The 19,631-nt window shown below is 44.9% G+C and overlaps 1 protein-coding gene across 9 annotated transcripts in view; it reads right to left on the bottom strand.

Moving 5' to 3' along the window:
• The window catches only part of LZTR1 (leucine zipper like transcription regulator 1), a 271,551-nt gene that overhangs the window by 147,583 nt on the left and 104,337 nt on the right, over nucleotides 1-19,631 (bottom strand). For all 9 annotated transcript variants that reach the window (XR_005592029.1, XR_005592030.1, XM_039517962.1 and 6 more), the window contains 2 exons: nucleotides 11,329-11,468; nucleotides 8,842-9,043 (listed from right to left, as the gene is read on the bottom strand). Coding sequence is in view for 7 of the 9 variants with exons in the window: in XM_039517962.1 (XP_039373896.1) it covers nucleotides 8,842-9,043; nucleotides 11,329-11,468 (342 nt within the window). In the remaining 2 variants the exon portion in view is untranslated. The remainder of the gene's footprint in view (nucleotides 1-8,841; nucleotides 9,044-11,328; nucleotides 11,469-19,631) is intronic.

Below are 19,631 nucleotides of genomic sequence, written 5' to 3' on the forward strand. Positions count from 1 at the left end.
TTGGAGGCATTGCTCAATGGGCGCAAAGTTCGGGCTTTTTGGGGTGTGGTGTGCTGTTGCCATAACAGATTTAATAATTACACTTTGTGGTTTATTAATTTTTGGACCTATATTTTATTGCTTATTAGGCATTATTTTAATATCATGTTTTATTTATATTAATAGGTTTTTAGACTAATTTTTTTAAGATTATAGTTTAATAAGTACAGATTTACAAAAACAAAATAACTATTAAAAATCAACAAAAATTTAAGTTATCTTTACATCAGTCTAAAGTTATTAAAAACCCTAAATTAATTTTAAAAACCATAAAACAAATAACCCTGTAATAATAACACAAACACTAAACAAATGCAATTCCAAATAAAAAATATTTAATTCAAATAAAAATAATCCAACTAGTACAAATACTCTATTATTTAAAAAAGTAAAAATTAAGACAAAAATTTAATTCTCAAACATTTAAATAAAACAGTTATTAAAATAAATGTCTACAACAATTACAAAATAAATAACATTTTTATCAACAAAATATCAGCAAAATCTTAAAAGAATATTTATTACTTTAAAAAAATACAGTACCTTTAAAAACTCCATAACAGCTCAGCAAAAATCTAAATATTAAAATATTAACCCCCCCCCAAAATATTTCTAAATATTATTTAAAAATGTAAACAAATCAAACACAGGCCAAACACATCCTCAATATAAAAAGCATAATTTTAAGATGATTTTTATCAAAAAATAAAATTCTCAAATACAAAGCCCTCTACTTAAACAAATAAACCCTAAAACAAACTCAATAAGTAAAATCCTAAAACAAGATAAAAAGCTATAAAACAACCCAAGTCACAGCACCAGCAAATATTGTATTGATTTTACAGGCCAAAGGAGTTAAGGTTTGGGGGATTGAGGTTTTTGTTTTGTTTTGTTTTTTAAACAGAGACTGTTTTCTTTTTCTTTTCTTTTTTTTTTTTGACAAAGAACTCTCAAAAGCATTTATTTTAAATTTGGAAGATTATAGATTAAACATAAAAAAACAAGAAATTACAATAAGCATTTCAACTGAACCTGAAACTGAGTAATTATGCAAAATAAACAATTAAAATCCATTAAAAAAATGTTGAGGTAAAATATTAGTGTCTTATTTTTACCAACAACCATTCTTTGATGGAAAGAAAAGGGTTAATTTTACTCTCAGTCCTGTTGTGTAAAGGGTATTCACTTCTGTTTTTAACAGACAGACAGACACACAAAGTGGAAAAGAGACAGGATAGAAAAGGTGGAGGTTTTGGTTTATATTTTTGGAGCACTGGACGGCTGGTCAGTCTTGAATAGATGCTTTAGGCTGGCAGGTCAGCCATGACACTTGTTGCGTGGACCCTGGCTCACATTCCACTTAGGGATCATTTTTTTCCGGACAGGGCAGGGCTGGAGAGGCCTTTTATTTTGCTGTGGTGGTGTTTGCAGTACAGTGGGTTTGAGGATTCGATGAAAAAGCTGAATGAGTGAGAGAGAGGATAGGAGGAAACATGGGCGGTGGGTACAATAGGCATGGGGAGGCTAATACTCCCCTAAACCAAGCTCTGGCCCCACCCATGCTTCGCCCTCTCCCCCATGCAGTGCCCAAGCTGGCGGGAGCTCAGCTCTGCTGCCGGCCAGAGGTCAGCGGGCTGGCACTGGGGGCCGGCGCTGGGGGCGACCCAGCACTGAGTCTGGCCGGCAGCCCAGTGCTGGGGCAGACACTGAGGCCGACTGGTGGTCTGGTACTGGGGGCGACCCGGCGCTGGGGGTGGCTTGGCAGCCCGGTGCTGGGGGCCGGCACTGAGGCCAGGCCAGCACTGGGGGCTGATGCTGAGGCCGGCCAGCGGCTTGGCACTGGGGGCAGCTGGTGGCTTGGCACTGGTGCTGTCTGGGGGCCCACGGTGGTTCAGCTGGGGGTCTTCTGGCTGTGGGGGGCGGGGAGAGAGACGGGCACTCAGGGCTCCAGCAGACAGGGGGTAGGGGTGGGGTCTCGGGCACCAGGGGTGGGGTCTTGGGCGCCAGGGGCGGAGCTGCGTAGCTACCCTCCCCGAAGGGGGCCTCACGTGACGCCCATGGAAGGAAATATCATTGGGCAGAAAGTAACATACAAAAAGTGAAAGGAGACAGAATAGGGTCTTATGTGCCTCTGATTGGAGCCCTTGACAATTAGGTAAGAAAGTCCTTCAGTCTTGTCTATTCTTTCTTTCTCGGGGTCAGGGAAGATGAGATGAGCTGGGCTGAGCTGAGATGCCATGATGCTTTTTTTTTAAAGTCTTTTATTTTTTTTTTTTAAAGAAGGAGAGGAAGGTACATGGCATAGTCCACCCCCTCATTATTTTCTTTACTGATTAGGCCTACACCACTACACCAGTTTTGGTCTATTAATCTTTTATTCACATCTCTTAACACAGTCCTTGTGTTATATTAGAACGCCTTTTTGTTTAGACTAATTTAGTCTCTTGTTTGATTTTCCTGCACCTTTTTAAAACATTTGTATTGAAAATAGCTTGACCTATTTTTCATGGTTAATTCCCAAGCAGGCAAAATGTTGTAGGCCAAATTGTCACACCAGACCAATGTCAACTAGTCTCCAGAGTTTCAGTTTTCATTTTTAAAAAGTTAGTCTGTAGCTGCTATTGTTGCAGAAGAAACCTTCAAAATGTAATCCAAGTGTAACTAATACATAGGTGTCTGCCCGAGTTTGCAGAGCCTGAAAAAATAGCTCTGAGGTATGCACCACCCATTCATTTCTTTTCAAATATCAACATTATTAACTACCCGCTCATCAAATCTTGTAAAAAAGGAGAGAAGTATATTTTGAGATCTAAAATATAAGTAGGCCTTTAACATCACAGGATGCAGTTGGAGGGAAGCACAATGAGTTTTGTTTTCCTGAACAGGGTCTCAGCTTTAAGCAGCTTGGGAATACTGTTGTATTACATTTTAGGTGTCATGAATCAGGAATTGGTTCAAACAGGAATTATTTCAGGAAGTTCTATGATCTGTGTTATGCAGAAGTAGGGTGACCAGATGTCCCGTTTTTATAGGAACAGTCCCATTTTTTAAGACTTTTTCTTATATAGATGCCTATTACCCCCCACCCCCCTGTCTCTTTTTTTTCAGTTGCTATCTGGTAACCCTATGTAGAAGGTCTGACTGGATGATCACTACGGTCACTTCTGGCCTTAAAATCTATGAACACTGGCAATAACTTAAGTGAAATGTGAGAACTGGTGTCTTACGTGACAGATTTGTTCAAGGTGAGGACTGTATGAGTGTGTACATAAGATGCTAGATGAAGTATCAATAGTGCTCTACGCTAATGTTTTTACAACAAAGTTTAGTTGTCAAATGCCTCATTGTATACCTGCCGCAATATGTTTTGGCTCATTGTCTACAAAGATATGACCACCTTGTTAGTAAAACCAGTAAGTATTAGTAACAGTAATACTAATTATACTACTTGTAGCAGGGTGGCCCCCTGCTCCTGCCCTGAAGGGGTTAAAAACTGCCCTGGGAAGGGGCTGTGGCTGGAGAAAGCAGCCTTTAGGCTGGGCTGATTGGGGGAAGTGGCTGCAGCTGGGGCCACGCCCCAAACTGAGCAACAGGGCCTTTATAAGAAGGCCAGGGAAGCCAGAAGCCCAAGGTGGTCTCTCTCTGGCTGTAGAGGGAGATGGGCCTGGCTGCAGGGAGCTAGCCGCAAGGTACCTGAGTGGAGCAGGGCTGGGGAAAGGCTGGGGAGCTCTAGCCTGGAAAGCCCCAGGCTGCGGCCTAGCATTGGGCTAATAGGTACTGGGGGTTGCAGAGGGCAGCCCAGGGGTAGGCCAAGGCAGCAGGCCCAAACCCAACCTTGCCAGTGATGAGTAGGCTGATACTGCAGTCTGCCCCAGGGCATGGAGCTAGACAATGACTGACAGTAGCCATATACTGAGGCAAGGTGGGGATAGAGGGTGGGCGTTCCCTGGGGAGGGGAGACCCTGAGAGAAAGGGGTTACTGCCAGGGGGCAGCACCCCATGTAAAAGGGACATGGGGACATGAGAGGGACATGGGGCCAGAGGACAGACGGATCACCGGCCTGCAGAGGGCGCTCTGGAGCTGGAACCGAGCTAATTCCTGAAGTCACCAGCAGGAGGTGCCGCAGCAGTGAGTCCGCCCGTCTACACTACTCAAAATAAAAATTGATGTAGGAATCTCCACTTTAAAAAAATATTAAATCAAATTTTGCAGTTCTCTATATTGCACGCTAACATTAAACCCTTTCTGCTTCACAGATCAACTAATAAAAATGCTACAGAACTGCTATTGCATCAACTGAAACATTACATTCAATTCAAGGCAAAAGCTATAAAGAAAGAGGAACTAATATGTCTAATGACACTGTTCTGAACCCAGGGAATAAATGAAAAGTAACATGCTGGGAGATCACTGCTATTTTCTGTATTCTGAGCACAAAATGATCAAGGGTCACCGAAGCCTCAGTTAAAAAATGTCATGTCAGACCCAATTCCTTTAAATTGTGCAATACAAGGTCATCTTTCACATAGGTGTATCTAAGGGTATGTCTTCACTACTGGCCGGATCGGCAGGCAGCGATTGATCCAGCAGGGATCGATTTATCACATCCAGTCTAGACACGATAAATCAATCACAAACTCACAAACAGGGAAGAAATAGTAGAGGAAGCAATAGTGGATGGGAACCTGGGAGGCAGTGACCATGAGATGGTCGAGTTCAGGATCCTGACACAAGGAAGAAAGGAGAGCAGTAGAACAGAGACCCTGGACTTCAGAAAAGCAGATTTCGACTCCCTCAGGGAACTAATGGGCAAGGTCCCCTGGGAGAATAACATGACGGGGAAAGGAGTCGAAGAAAGCTGGCTGTATTTTAAAGAATCCTTATTGAGGTTGCAGGAACAAACCATCCCGATGTGTAGGAAGAAAAGTAAATATGGCAGGCGACCAGCTTGGCTTAACAGTGAAATCCTTGCTCATCTTAAACACAAAAAAACAGCTTACAAGAAGTGGAAGATTGGACAAATAACCAGGGAGGAGTATAAAAGTGTTGCTCAGGCATGCAGGTGTGAAATTAGGAAGGCCAAATCACACTTGGAGTTGCAGCTAGCTGGAGATGTTAGGAGTAACAAGAAGGGTTTCTTCAGGCATGTTAGCAACAAGAAGAAAGTCAAGGAAAGTGTGGGCCCCTTGCTGAATGAGGGACGGAACCTAGTGACAGAGGATGTGGAGAAAGCTAGTGTACTCAATGCTTTTTTTGCCTCTGTCTTCACAGACAAGGTCAGCTCCCAGACAGCTGCACTCTGCAGCACGGTATGGGGAGGAGGTGACCAGCTCTCTGTGGAGAAAGAAGTAATTCAGGACTATTTAGAAAAGCTGGACGAGCACAAGTCCATGGGGCCGGATGCACTGCATCCGAGGGTGCTAAAGGAGTTGGCCGATGAGATTGCAGAGCCATTGGCCATTATCTTTGAAAAATCATGGCGATCGGGGGAGGTCCCGGATGACTGGAAAAAAGCTAATGTAGTGCCCATCTTTAAAAAAGGGAAGAAGGAAGATCCAGGGAACTACAGGCCAGTCAGTCTCACCTCAGTCCCTGGAAAAATCATGGAACAGGTCCTCAAGGAATCAATTCTGAACCACTTAAAGGAGGGGAAAGTGATCAGGAACAGTCAGCATGGATTCACCAAGGGCAAGTCATGCCTGACTAACCTAATTGCCTTCTATGATGAGATAACCGGCTCTGTGGATGAGGGGAAAGCAGTGGATGTGCTATTTCTGGACTTTAGCAAAGCTTTTGATACAGTCTCTCATGGTATTCTTGCCAGCAAGTTAAAGAAGTATGGGCTTGATGAATGGACGATAAGGTGGATAGAAAACTGGCTAGATAGTTGGGCTCAACGGGTAGTGATCAATGGTTCCATGTCTAGTTGGCAGCCGGTATCAAGTGGAGTGCCCCAAGGGTCGGTGCTGGGGCCGGTTTTGTTCAATATCTTCATTAACGATCTGGAGGATGGTGTGGACTTCACCCTTAGCAAGTTTGCAGATGACACTAAACTGGGAGGAGTGGTTGATATGCTGGAGGGTAGGGATAGGATACAGAGGGACCTAGACAAATTAGAGGATTGGGCCAAAAGAAATATGATGAGGTTCAACAAGGACAAGTGCAGAGTCCTGCACTTAGGACGGAAGAATCCCATGCACTGCTACAGTCTAGGGACCGAATGGCTGGGCAGCAGTTCTGCAGAAAAGGACCTAAGGGTTACGGTGGATGAAAAGCTGAATATGAGTCAACAGTGTGCCCTTGTTGCCAAGAAGGCTAATGGCATTTTGGGTTGTATAAGTAGGGGCATTTCCAGCAGATCGAGGGATGTGATCATTCCCCTCTATTCAGCACTGGTGAGGCCTCATTTGGAGTACTGTGTCCAGTTTTGGGCCCCACACTACAAGAAGGATGTGGATAAATTGGAGAGAGTCCAGCGGAGGGCAACAAAAATGATTAGGGGGCTGGAGCACATGACTTATGAGGAGAGGCTGAGGGAACTGAAATTGTTTAGCCTGCAGAAGAGAAGAATGAGGGGGGATTTGATAGCTGCTTTCAACTACCTGAAAGGGGATTCCAAAGAGGATGGATCTAGACTGTTCTCAGTGGCAGAAGATGACAGAACAAGGAGTAATGGTCTCAAGTTGCAGAGGGGGGAGGTTTAGGTTGGATATTAGGAAAAACTTTTTCACTAGTAGGGTGGTGAAGAACTGGAATGGGTTACCTAGGGAGGTGATGGAATCTCCTTCCTTAGAGGTTTTTAAGGTCAGGCTTGACAAAGCCCTGGCTGGGATGATTTAGTTGGGTTTGGTCCTGCTTTGAGCAGGGGGTTGGACTAGATGACCTCCTGAGGTCCCTTCCAACCCTGAGATTCTATGATTCCCCGAGCGCTCTCCCGTCGACTCTTGTACTCCAGTTCAGCGAGAGGCACAGGCAAAGTCGATGGGGGAGCGGCAGCAGTTGACTCACCGTAGTGAAGACACCACGGTAAGTAGATCTAAGTATGTCAATTTCAGCCGTTAGTCACATAGCTGAAGTTGCGTAACTTAGATTGATCCCCCCCTCCAGTGTAGACCAGGCCTAAGGATGTATTATAGAATGAGAAATAGCATGTAGTTGTATAATTACAATACCATAATGCCTACAAACAAGAGAAAAGTTAATGTGTTTTCAATCTTTACTTTTACGTTTTCTGACTTTGTGTTTAATTGGGCACCTTTAATATTCTGACATTGCTTTTTGTATGAATATAGACAACTCAATAGTTTTACACTAAGCTGGGTGGGAGAGGTAGATATGGTAGACAGTAGGTTTAGGGTCCAGAGTGACCTAGACAAATTGGAGGATTGGGCCAAAAGAAATCTGATGAGGTTCAACAAGGACAAGTGCAAAGTCCTGCACTTAGGATGGAAGAATCCCATGCACCGCTACAGGCTGGGGACCGACTGGCCAAACAGCAGTTCTGCAAAAAAGGACCTGGGGATTATGGTGGAGCTGGATATGAGTCAGCAGTGTGCCCTTGTTGCCAAGAAGGCTAACGGCATATTGGGCTGCATTAGTAGGAGCATTGCCAGTAGATCGAGGGAAGTGATTATTCCCCTCTATTCAGCAATGGTGAGGCCACATCTGGAGTATTGCGTCCAGTTTTGGGCCTCCCACCACAAAGGATGTGGACAAACTGGAGAGAGTCCAGTGGAGGGCAATGATCCGGGGGCTGGGGCACATGATTTAAGATGAGAGGCTGAGGGAACTAGGCTTATTTAGTCTGCAGAAAAGTAAAGGGGGATTTGATAACAGCCTACAACTACCTGAAGGGGGGTTCCAAAGAGGATGGAGCTCAGCTGTTCTCAGTGGTGGCAGATGACAGAACAAGGAGCAATGGTCTCAAGTTGCAGTGAGGGAGGTCTAGATTGGCTATTAGGAAACACTATTTCACTAGGAGGGTGGTGAAGCACTGGAATGGGTTACCTAGGGAAGTGGTGGAATCTCCATCCTTAGGGGTTTTTAAGGCCCAGTTTGACAAAGCCCTGGCTGGGATGATTTAGTTGGGATTGGTTCTGCTTAGAGCAGGGGGTTGGACTAGATGTGCTCATGAGGTCTCTTCCAACACTAATCTTCCATGATTCTACTGCTTAATGAATCCAAATATCTTCAACAGTAGCTAATCTTTCCAAGCTCCCCTATTATTCTCAAATTCACAGCCAGTTCTTCTTTGCTAGTAAGTACTGCACATAGGAACATATAAACAGCAGAATTGCCTTCTAAGAAGAAGTTTATAGGACTTCTCACAGTGGATCAGACTAGTGGTCCATCTAGTCCAGTATCTTCTCTCAGAGGGGCGTACACCAGAGGCTTCAGGAGAACGTGTAAGAAACCCCATTTGCTAATCATGGAATAACATCCCCACAGGGGAAGTTTCTTCCTAACCCTTGTCAGTTAGTGGATGGCTCATGCCATGGAACATGAGGATTTATGATTTTCTATGTCAAGTGTTAGCTCCTATAAACATCTTTTTTGAATCTTTTAAAAAAAGTGCCAGTGAAGAAAGTTTGAGTTTTACAAGTATCAATGATGACAGTGCCTTCAAAGGAAATGTTGTTCACTCTGTACTGACAGTATAACACATTGTTGGGGAAGGAGCTATAAAGGTATAACTCAATATTAATGTTATTAATTTAAATAAAGATTCTCTGTTCTGTACCATGGAAGCAAAAGGTAGATTGAAAGGAGAAAGAGGTGTAATTAAACAGTGCACTCTTTACCTCACTATCTGGACTAGGCTGGATAACTTCCCAGGTCTGAGAGTCCACATCATAGCAGTGTAGTTCATTTGGCAATGTGTTATCTGCAGCACCACCAAACACATAGAGGTGGCGATCAAAGGCAACCATGGTGTGACCATATCTTCGCTGTGGAGGAGGAGGGGAGCCCCGAAGTAAGTGTTCAGTAGGAATTCGTGTCCAACTGAGACACAAGACATGAAACAAAGAGTAAATCTTTTACAACTTCTTTCTTCAAAATTAGTTTTGAAAATTAACTGTCTCAAAATCCCCAAAGGATTCTATCAATTAGAGATGGAAAACACCTATTACAATATACCCTAATCAAACCCTACCCCCACAGTTTAAATAAAATCAGTATTTTGGTAAGGGATCATCGTTTCTTAACATAATATGATGATTATTATTTGCAGCCACCAATTCAGCTTTTTATTACATTTGTAGTCAACCAGAGCCTAACTCTGGCAGATGTCAGGACAAAATACAAGACTTGCACACTTTGTTCAATGTTTGGGTGACTGGTTGGTTTATGTTGTACTGTGTTTCATTACTGTGGTGGTTTTCATAGATTCCTAGATTTTATATCTCATTATGATCATGTAGTCTGACCTCCTGCATAATACAGGCCTGAGAACCTCACCCAATAATTTCTGCATCAGATCCATAACTTCTATTTGAGCGATAGCATTCCTAGCTAGTGTGTCTTCCCTACATGCTCAGGGCCAAACAGGTCATCATGTTTGGGGCTAGGAAGGAACTGTACCCCAGGTGAGATTGGCAGGAACCTTGGGGTTTTTTTGACCTCTGCAGCATGGAATGTGGATTCATTGCAGGGATCATCTGAGCTTATCTCACCTAATCAATTCCCTGCCATTGCAGGGGCTCTGGGCACTGGTGACACCTGGGTATCTCTTGCTCTCTGTCTGTGGCACATAGTAGTTTAGACTCCAGAGGACTGAAATGTTTAAGCCTAATTAAAGTCTTTGGGCTTAATATAGGGGTCTCTAGGTGAAACTGAACAGCGTGTGATATTCAGGAGGTCACAATAGATGATTTAATTATTTTTTCTGGCCTTAAACTCTCCGAAACTATGAAATTAAAACAATATCCAGTCCTTTCTCCCACCAACAAAAAGGCCATCAGTAACTGTGGCAACAGTTGTAGTAGCAGTAGTTAAGCTACAGTAGCTGCTTTTTTGTTCCCCACTTTTATCTCTTTCAGAAGAACAAAGTTTTCAAAACTGAGTAGTGGTTTTGGGTGCCTCAGTTTTTGGGTGCCAAACCTGACCTTTCTGAAAGGGCCAGGTTTTCAGAGGGCAGGTGCTCAGCACTGGCTGATAAACAGAACCCTCAAAGATGTCTCAAGTTGGGAATCCAAAAACTGGGGCACCCAATCGCTAGTCAGATTTCAAAATTATGGCTTGGCCTACTGCCTCTCTATTGTGGTTCCACACCAGTGCTTTTAAAACTTCTTTCATTATACCACACTCAGATTTTTAATATTTAATAATTATCCAACTCCCAACCTAACTAGTTGGACTGGGAGATCAAAAGTTTGAAATAAAAATCTTCCCACAAAAGCTAGACTCCACTGTTTGAAAGTGCATATGTGTGTACATGGGCAGGGATTCAGAGTCAGACTGCTTCCCCCCCAAAGCTGACTAGACATTTGCTTTTCACAGTTATCTCATTTCCTTGAACTGTAGGTTCATGCTGTTCCCCTTATCAGACACATATGGTATGAAATTCCTATGAGGGCTCCACATGGTGACAATGTCTAAGAACACAGACATCTGACGGAGTGGGTATTCACGCACGAAAGCTCATGCTCCAATACATCTGTTAGTCTATAAGGTGCCACAGGACTCTTTCTCGCTAAGAACACAGGAGCTTTCAAGTGCTGAATGAGGAAACCATGTGCACTCTTGATATTTCCCTTTTGTTTGGGGACAAATGTAACAACATCTGAAAAGATTTTCTAAATTGGTAGCTTGAAGTTACATTCCTAAATCCTTATATAGACAATTAAATTATCTGATGTTCAAAGATGCTGAGCATCTACAACTCCCAGTGGGAATTGAGGCTGCTCAGCGCCTCTGAAAATCAGACCCTTTCTAATTAGACACCTAGGTATGGATTGAGGTGCCTATTATTACACACCCAGATCTGAAAATTGTGCCCACTGGCTATTATTTCAAATGAATCAATATGAGTTTCTGTTCTTCTATAGAAAAATTTTTCTCTATCTAGCTAAAGCATATTGTCAAGCTATTGTATTATTGCTGACATATTATCCAAATATCAGCCTAATTAGTCCCCAACTAAAAATCAAAGAAATTAGAAAGAACTGCCTTTCTTAGTTATGAAATATAAACTGTTCCGTCTTCAATATCTTTCATTGTGTACTTTCTTCACCCTGAACAGCAGAATTATTACATGTATTTTACTTGAATCAAATGTTGGAACTTACATTTTTTCCTTGAATTCAAACTGAAAGAGATTATTGGTGATCTTTGCTCCACTCTGGCCAGAAAACACAAACATCTTGTCTTTGCAAACAGCCACAGGAAAATTACAGCAGGAAGGAGGGATCTCACCACTCTGTTCAATCTAAAAAGTAGCAAAATCCACACTAAATTATATATTTTTCAAATTCCATTGTAAGACTGTCTGAACATGCACACTGAAGGATTAACACAACCCTGCTGATCTCCTTTGGTGAAGAGGAACCATGTAGTGTGTGAACATAAATCATGTTTCCAGCTGACGATGACACACACAGATTATAAATTTGGTTGAAGTATGTAGATACGGCCTCATTAACTTAATAGTGTAGTGTTGACTTAAACAAAGCACCTTGCCAAACAATAGTTAAAGATGCTAAAAACAATTCAAGAGATCAAAGAATCATAGAATCTTAGGGTTCAAAGGGACCGTGAGAATTGTCTAGTCTAACCCCCTGCCAAGATGCAGGATTTTTTTGTGTCTAAAGATGTACCCTGAACATGCACTTATTTAAAAAAAACAAAAACCTATTGACATCACAAGTTTAACTTACATCATGATTCTATGATAAAGAATTCTGATACCAGCCTTAACACCCAAACTATGCACAAATACTGCAGAACAGAAACTGTCAGCCCCACAGAGATACCCTGAAGAGGTAATACAATTTTTAAGTGGAACCCTGAGGGTAGTGTCACAAGGGGGAGGCCATGGTAGCTTGGTTCCATCAAAACACAAGCATTCTCCATACTAAATTCAGAAACCTCCAGACTGTTGAAGTTGTGCACATGGTTCCTTGTGAAACCAAGTATTTGTTGTAAGGTTTTATGAGAAGCTGTGGTCTCATTTCCTTAAGCAGATTCAAAGTCACTGACAAAAGTCACACAGGATACCCCACTACCTGGTCTAAAAGAAAGTGGGTCTGAGAAGTAATTAGCTGAAAAGAGCAGAATTGTTCTGCCAAATTGAGCATTAGACCTTGCTAGCAAAACATGACAGTAATGCTGGATAAAAATACAAATAAAATGCCAGAAAAACAACCACACAACTATAAAAGAAACATTTTAAAGATGTGCTACATGGGCTGCTTTACATTTTACTAAATATGTTTTAAGACCTTCAGAAACTCATCAAGTCATGACAGATTTGTATGCAAATCCACTTGAATCTCGGAGAAGAGTGACTCTGCTCTGGGTTTGTCTGCAAACATCACAAAAAATCTAGGGGACTTACAATGGGTTTAGTTATAGTTTAATAACAGTCCCAGCTTATTTAAGATTGAAAATTCTTTGGGACAAGATGGACAAAATGTGGGAGACTAAAAATATCCCCATTTTACAGATGGGAAATCCAGGCACAAAGGTTTGCTCAAGGGTAACACAAAGTCTGTAGGAAAGGTGGGAACTGAACCCACATTTAAGCTCTAGCTCAGGACCTTAACCCTAAAAACTTCCTCACTCTCATATAACAGCATAGTTTCCTCTGGTAAAGAGTGTAGTTTAGGAAAAAATACTAATTAGGTGATGGTGATTGTAAGAGTAATTATTTTATGAATAAGATAAGATTAAAAACAATTAAGATATCAAGTACCCATGTGTATAACAGGACAACTGGCTAGTAAGAGCTCTAGTTCAGAGAGACCACTCCGTTCTCAGGAAAGCATGCAACTTTTTTCAGTTCTTGGGACTAAGATAAGTTTTTTGTTTTTTGTTTTTTTAAATAGTCTATTTTTGCCCCAGCACAAAAGGTGGAGTTCACAGGGGCTCTTTTCCAAGCCTGTGAAAAATTAACAACTAGATGACAGGTTTCAAGCAAATCAGAAGGTGATACTTTCTGTAAGATTTAAACCTCATGCAAGCACAATTGTAGTTGTGACACCATTTGCCAAACGTCAGTTGGGACCTTTACAGGGATGGCTAAGAAAAATGACAACTGTGCACTGTGCACAGAAATATAATAATTCCACCTCCAGATAAGATTCCTTAAAACAAGATGGACAAATGTGAAGAATGCCTGACATTCATTCCTCCACTCCTCTGATAACTTTCTTTACATTAAAAATTGAAGTTCCCATTTAATTAAATTTGAAAACGAATACAATTATTACAATAGTCTGTTATTTATTTTGATACTGAAGACAATTTACACCATACATTAAGCCACAGCTCACTTTGAGGGGAACAGATATGCTCATGAGACAGAGAACCAATGAAGGAGGAAAGAAAGGGTACAACAGTCCAGCCAACAACTATGTCTCCTCCAAGATAACACCTGTCACTTTTGTGGGAAAATCTGCAGGGCACAAACTGGGCTCCTCAGCCACTTAAAAACCACCCTTGGCAGACATCATCCTTGCATCGAGGGATAGCCGAAGAATGTCAATTTATCTTATGCTGTCTCCACATTCCCCAGCTTTCAGTGTGCTGCAGATTTTGTACTTGGCAACACAATTAATAGAAGTTATCAGAAAAATATGGATGTTTTGGCAAGTGAGTAGAGGGAACTGGGGCTTTTAGCATCTGAAGAAATATGTGAGACTGTTTGGAATTATGAGATCAAATTCACACTGTGCCACAGTGACAGACACATTTGTAATTTCTAGATTGGTTATGGTAAAAAACGGTTACTCACCTTTTAGTAACTGTTGTTCTTCGAGATGTGTTGTTCATGTCCATTCTAAGCAAGTGTGTGCACGCCGCATGCAAGCAAGCCGGAAGATTTTCCCCTAGCAGCATCCGTAGGGTTGACCTCAGCGCTCCCTGGAGTGGCGCCTCCATGGCGCCCTATATAGGGGCCCGCCGACCCTCCACCCCCTCAGTTCCTTTTTGCCAACAGTCCAACAGAGGGGCAAGAGGGTGGGTATTGGAACGGACATGAACACATCTCGAAGAACAACAATTACTAAAAGGTGGGTAACCATTTTTTCTTCTTCGAGTGATTGTTCATGTCCATTCCAAGCAGGTGACTCACAAGCCTGAACCTAGGCGGTGGGGTTGGAGTTCACTGCTGATTGAAGCACTGCACGGCCGAAGGCTGCGTCATCTCTGGCCTGGTGCGTGATGGCATAGTGCGACGTAAACGTATGGATGGAGGACCACGTGGTGGCTCTACATATTTCCTGAGTTGGGATCTGGGCCAGGAACGCCACGGAGGAGGCCTGCGCCCTTGTAGAGTGGGCCGTGATCGGAGGAGTAGGGACCTTAGCCCGACGGTAACATTCCCGGATGCAGGCCGCGATCCATGAGGAGATCCGCTGAGACGAGACTGGGAGTTCCCTCATCCTATCTGCCACAGCAACGAAGAGCTGGGTTGATTTCCTAAACGGTTTGGTCCGTTCAATATAGAAAGCTAGGGCCCTGCGGACATCCAGGGAATGCAGTCTATGCTCCGTACCTGAAGACTGTAGTTTTGGATAGAACACCGGGAAAAAAATATCCTGACCCATGTGGAATTGGGAGACTACCTTCGGAAGGAATGCTGGGTGTGGCCTGAGTTGGACCTTGTCTTTATGGAAGACAGTGTATGGAGGCTCGGATGTCAGCGCTCTGAGTTCCGAGATCCTCCCGGCCGAGGTGATAGTGACAAGGAATGCAACCTTGTATGAGAGGTATAGCAGAGAGCACAAAGCCAGGGGCTCGAAGGGAGGCCCTGTGAGGGCAGAAAGGACCCAATTGAGGTTCCAGGCCAGGGCTGGTTGTCGAGTATGTGGAAACAGCCTGTCCAGGCCCTTGAGGAAGCGAACAACCAGTGGGTTCGCGAAAACCGAAGTACCCTGCTCTCCTGGATGGAATGCCAAGATGGCCGCTAAATGAACCCGAACTGAAGAGAGGGAAAGCCCTAGCTGTCTCAGATGAAGCAAGTAGTCCAGGATAAGAGAGATTGGGGCCAGCAATGGTGCCTGTCCCCGCTGTTCGGCCCAGATGGAGAAGCGTTTCCACTTAGCCAGGTAAGTGGCCCTGGTAGACAGTTTTCTGCTACCAAGCAGGACTTGCCTGACCTGTTGAGAGCATTGCATCTCCACAGAGTTCATCCATGGAGCATCCAGGCTGTGAGGTGGAGCGATTCCAGATTCGGGTGGTGGAGGAGGCCCTGATCCTCTGTGATCAGGTCCGGGAGCAGGGGCAGCGTGAGGGGCACTCGAGTGGACATTTGCAGGAGTGACGTGTACTAGTGTGGGCGCGGCCACGCCGGTGCTATCAGGATCACGCAGGCGCGATCCCTGTGGATATTACCAAGGAAAGGGAGGGCTGGGGGCTGACAAAGGGAACTCCCACGCACACTTCTTGCAGGTCGAGCCACCACTGAAGGGAGTCCAGCACCATACAGGGGAGTGTCACCACCGAGTCTAGGGTGTCCCTGGTCGGGCGGTATACGGTCGCCAACCAAGACTGGAGAGGATGCAACCTGAGCCTGGCGTGGCTCACCACATAGGTACACGCCACCATGTGGCCCAGCAACTTGAGGCAGTTTCTTGCTGTGGTGGTCAGGGTGCATTGGAGACCGAGAATGATTTCGGACATGGACCGGAACCTGGACTCTGGTAGGTAAGCCCTGGCGTGGGTCGAGTCCAGAACTGACCCTATAAACTCTATCCTCTGAGTGGGAGACAGTGCGGACTTGGCCTCGTTCAGCAGGAGGCCGCTGTCTGATGAGGAGCACCTGAGCCTCCACCTGTGCCCTGGTACAGCTCTTTATGAGCCAATCGTCCAGGTAGGGTAATATCTGAATCCCCTGCTTGCGCAGGAAGGCTGCCACAACTGCCATGCACTTTGTGAAAACCCTCGGGGCTGCTGACAGGCCGAAAGGCAGCACTGTGGACTGAAGATGGGCGTCGGCTACGACGAACCTGAGGTAACGCCTGTGTTGGGGGATTATGGCAATATGGAAATACGCGTCCTTCAAGTCGAGGGCGGCATACCAGTCCCCTGGATCCATGGAGGGAATGATAGAGGACAGGGAGACCATGCGGAACTTGAGCTTCTTTACGAACTTGTTCAGATGCTGCAAGTCCAGAATAGGTCTGAGGCCTCCTTTCACTTTCGGTATTAGGAAATAATGAGAGTAGAAACCCCTGCCCCTGAATTCCTGAGGAACTTCCTCCACTGCCCCTGCTGCAAGGAGGGACTGCACTTCCTGAGTTAGAAGTTGCTTGTGAGAGGGGTCCCTGAAGAGGGATGGGGAGGGGGGCTGGTGGGGCGGGAGGGAGGAGAACTGGATAGAATATCCCTTCTCTACTGTGCGAAACACCCAACTGTCTGATGTGATTCGGGACCAGGCACAATAGATGGGGGACAGACGTGACCCAAAGGTAGGGATGGGAGGATCCAGAGTTTTGACTACGCACGGGACAGTTGCTGAGCGGTGATCAGCGTCGGGAACATTCCCTCGACCGTGACTGGTACCAAGTTGGGGGCGACTGTGGAGATCCCAGCGGCAGCTTGCCCCAGACCGTGGGGCCAACATTGGCAGTGCCCCTGGTACCGGCATGGACATAACATCCCAGGCCGCTTGCAGGGCCTCTGGTGTGGAGGGCATCCGGACATCCAGGGAAGCCTGCTCTGAATGGGCCTGGCTACTCCACTCAACCTGAGTTGGAGGCCTAGAGGCCAATGGGGACCGAGGACTGCCCAACATGGGTCTAGCCTCTCCCCCAGTCTTGCTCCAATGCTGCGGTGGAAAAGGCCTCTTCTTAGCCTTCTTGGCATGCCCCGCGGACGGGGAGTGGTGCCGACTGATAGATGGCACCGGGGGGGTCGCCATGCACTGACACTGAGGTACCCGGCGCTGACTCGGAGCGGTGCGCCAGAGTTGAGGTCAACGCCAACTCCATCAGGATGGCCCGGAGCCAAACATCTCTCTCTCTCTTGGTCCGAGGCTTGAACGACTTGCAAATCTTGCAGTGATCGCTGAAATGGGTGTCACCTAAACAGCATAAACAGTCCGCATGCAGATCACTCACTGGCAATGGTCGTCTACCAGTGTCGCACGACTTAAAAGCCAGGGCATGCCCCGGCCCAGGCACACTAAACTAAACTAATCAAACTACTTAACTACAGGTACTACTACACTGAACGAACAAGAGTTCTGGAGGAGAGCTGCAGCAAAGCTGGAGCAGAGCAATTCCGAAGCGCCTTCACTGGCGGCAAGAAGGAACTGAAGGTGGGGGGAGCGCACAGCACCCCTTATACCACGACTTGGAGGCACCACTCTAGGAGTGCTAGGGGAAAAGCTTTCAGCACTGGTGCACATGGTGAGCACGCACACCTATTGTGGAATACACATGAGCAATCACTCGAAGAAGAACCTCAGTCCCTGTGGGTGCTCCACTTTAGGTGACTGACAGTGCCCCTCAGATGGAAGGAGGGATTCAGAGTGAATTCTGAATGGACGATAGTACTGTGTGTCCCAGCCAAGTGTCAGATGCTAAGACCTGGTCAATGACATAGTGTTGTATGAATGTGTGGGGCAATGTCCAAGTAGCTCTTGGATATGATGGCTACTTTCATGGAAAGGTGTGGCAGTGAACATGTAGCTAAAGCTTCAAACAGGGCAGCTGTCAGAGATCAAAGCACTAGGGTGAGGTCCCAGGGAGGAGTTGAGGCTATGGGTTCTGGGTAGAGGTTTCCAATGCCATACAGGAATCTTTTAATAGTTGGGTGTGCAAAGACTGAAACGCTATCCACCTTGTGGAGGAAGGTTGTAACTGCTGCCAGGTGTACTTGTAATTAATTCATTGAGAAACTCAATTTCTGGGGGGAGGGATAGCTCAGTGGCTTGAGCATTGGCCTGCTAAACTTAAAGTTGTGAGCTCAATCCTTGAGGGGGCCATTTAGGGACCTGGGACAAAAATCTGTGTGGGGATTGGTCCTGCTTCAAGCAGGGGGTTGGACTATACAACCTCCTGAGGTCCCTTCCAACCCTGGTATTCTATGATTCTTATGGTAAAGTACCAGGACTACAGGCAGGGTAGAATTGGTGGCTTCAATTTGTTTGTTTAGACACCATGTGTGGAATCTCTTCTATTTGTGGAGGTATGACAAGCATGTAGTTGGTAAGAAGTCTTTAACTTCCTCAGAGCAGATCATCTCCTCGACTTGGAACCATTGAGGAGCCAGGCTCTCAGGTGGAGTGTCTCCATAGATTCATGGACTTAAGGTCAGAAGGGACCATTATGGTCATCTAGTCTGACCTCTTGCACAATGCAGGCCACAGAATCTCACCCACCCACTCCTGGAACAAGCCCCTAACCTATGTCTGAGTTATTGAAGTCCTCAAATCATCGTTTAAAGACCTCAAGGTGCAGAGAATCCTCCAGCAAGTGACCCATGCCCCATGCTGCAGAGGAAGGCAAAAACCTCCAGGGCCTCTGCCAATCTTCCCTGGAGGAAAATTCCTTTCCGACCCCAAATATGGAGATCAGTTAAACCCTGAGCATGTGGGCAAGACTCACCAGCCAGCACCCAGGAAAGAATTCTCTGTAGTAACTCAGATCCCAACCCCATCTAACATCCCATCACAGACCATTGGGCATATTTACCTGCTAATAATCAAAGATCAATTAATTACCAAAATTAGGCTATCCCATCATACTATCCCCTCCATAAACTTATCAAGCTTAGTCTTAAAGCCAGATATGTCTTTTGCCCCCACTACTCCCCTTGGAAGGCTGTTCCAGAACTTCACTCCTCTAATGGTTAGAAACCTTCATCTAATTTCAACTCTAAACTTCCTAGTGTCCAGTTTATATCCATTTGTTCTTGTGTCCACATTGGTACTAAGCTTAAATAATTCCTCTCCCTCCCTGATATTTATCCCTCTGATATATTTATAAAAAGCAATCATATCTCCCCTCAACCATCTTTTGGTTAGGCTAAACAAGCCAAGCTCTTTCAGTCTCCTTTCATAAGACAGGTTTTTCCACTCCTCGGATCATCCTAGTAGCCCTTCTCTGTACCTGTTCCAGTTTGAATTCATCCTTCTTAAACATGGGAGACCAGAACTGCACGCAGTATTCCAGATGAGGCCTCACCAGTACCTTGTATAACAGTACTAACACCTCCTTATCTTTACTGGAAATACCTCGCCTGATGCATCCTAAAACCGCATTAGCTTTTTTAACAGCGCTATCACACTGGCGGCTCATAGTCATCCTGTGATCAACCAATACTCCAAGGTCCTTCTCCTCCTCTGTTACTTCCAACTGATGTGTCCCCCATTTATAACCAGAATTCTTGTTATTCATCCCTAAATGCATGACCTTGCACTTTT

This window comes from Mauremys reevesii, unplaced genomic scaffold, assembly GCF_016161935.1.
Source record: "Mauremys reevesii isolate NIE-2019 unplaced genomic scaffold, ASM1616193v1 Contig2, whole genome shotgun sequence".
NCBI classification, from domain to species: domain Eukaryota; kingdom Metazoa; phylum Chordata; order Testudines; family Geoemydidae; genus Mauremys; species Mauremys reevesii.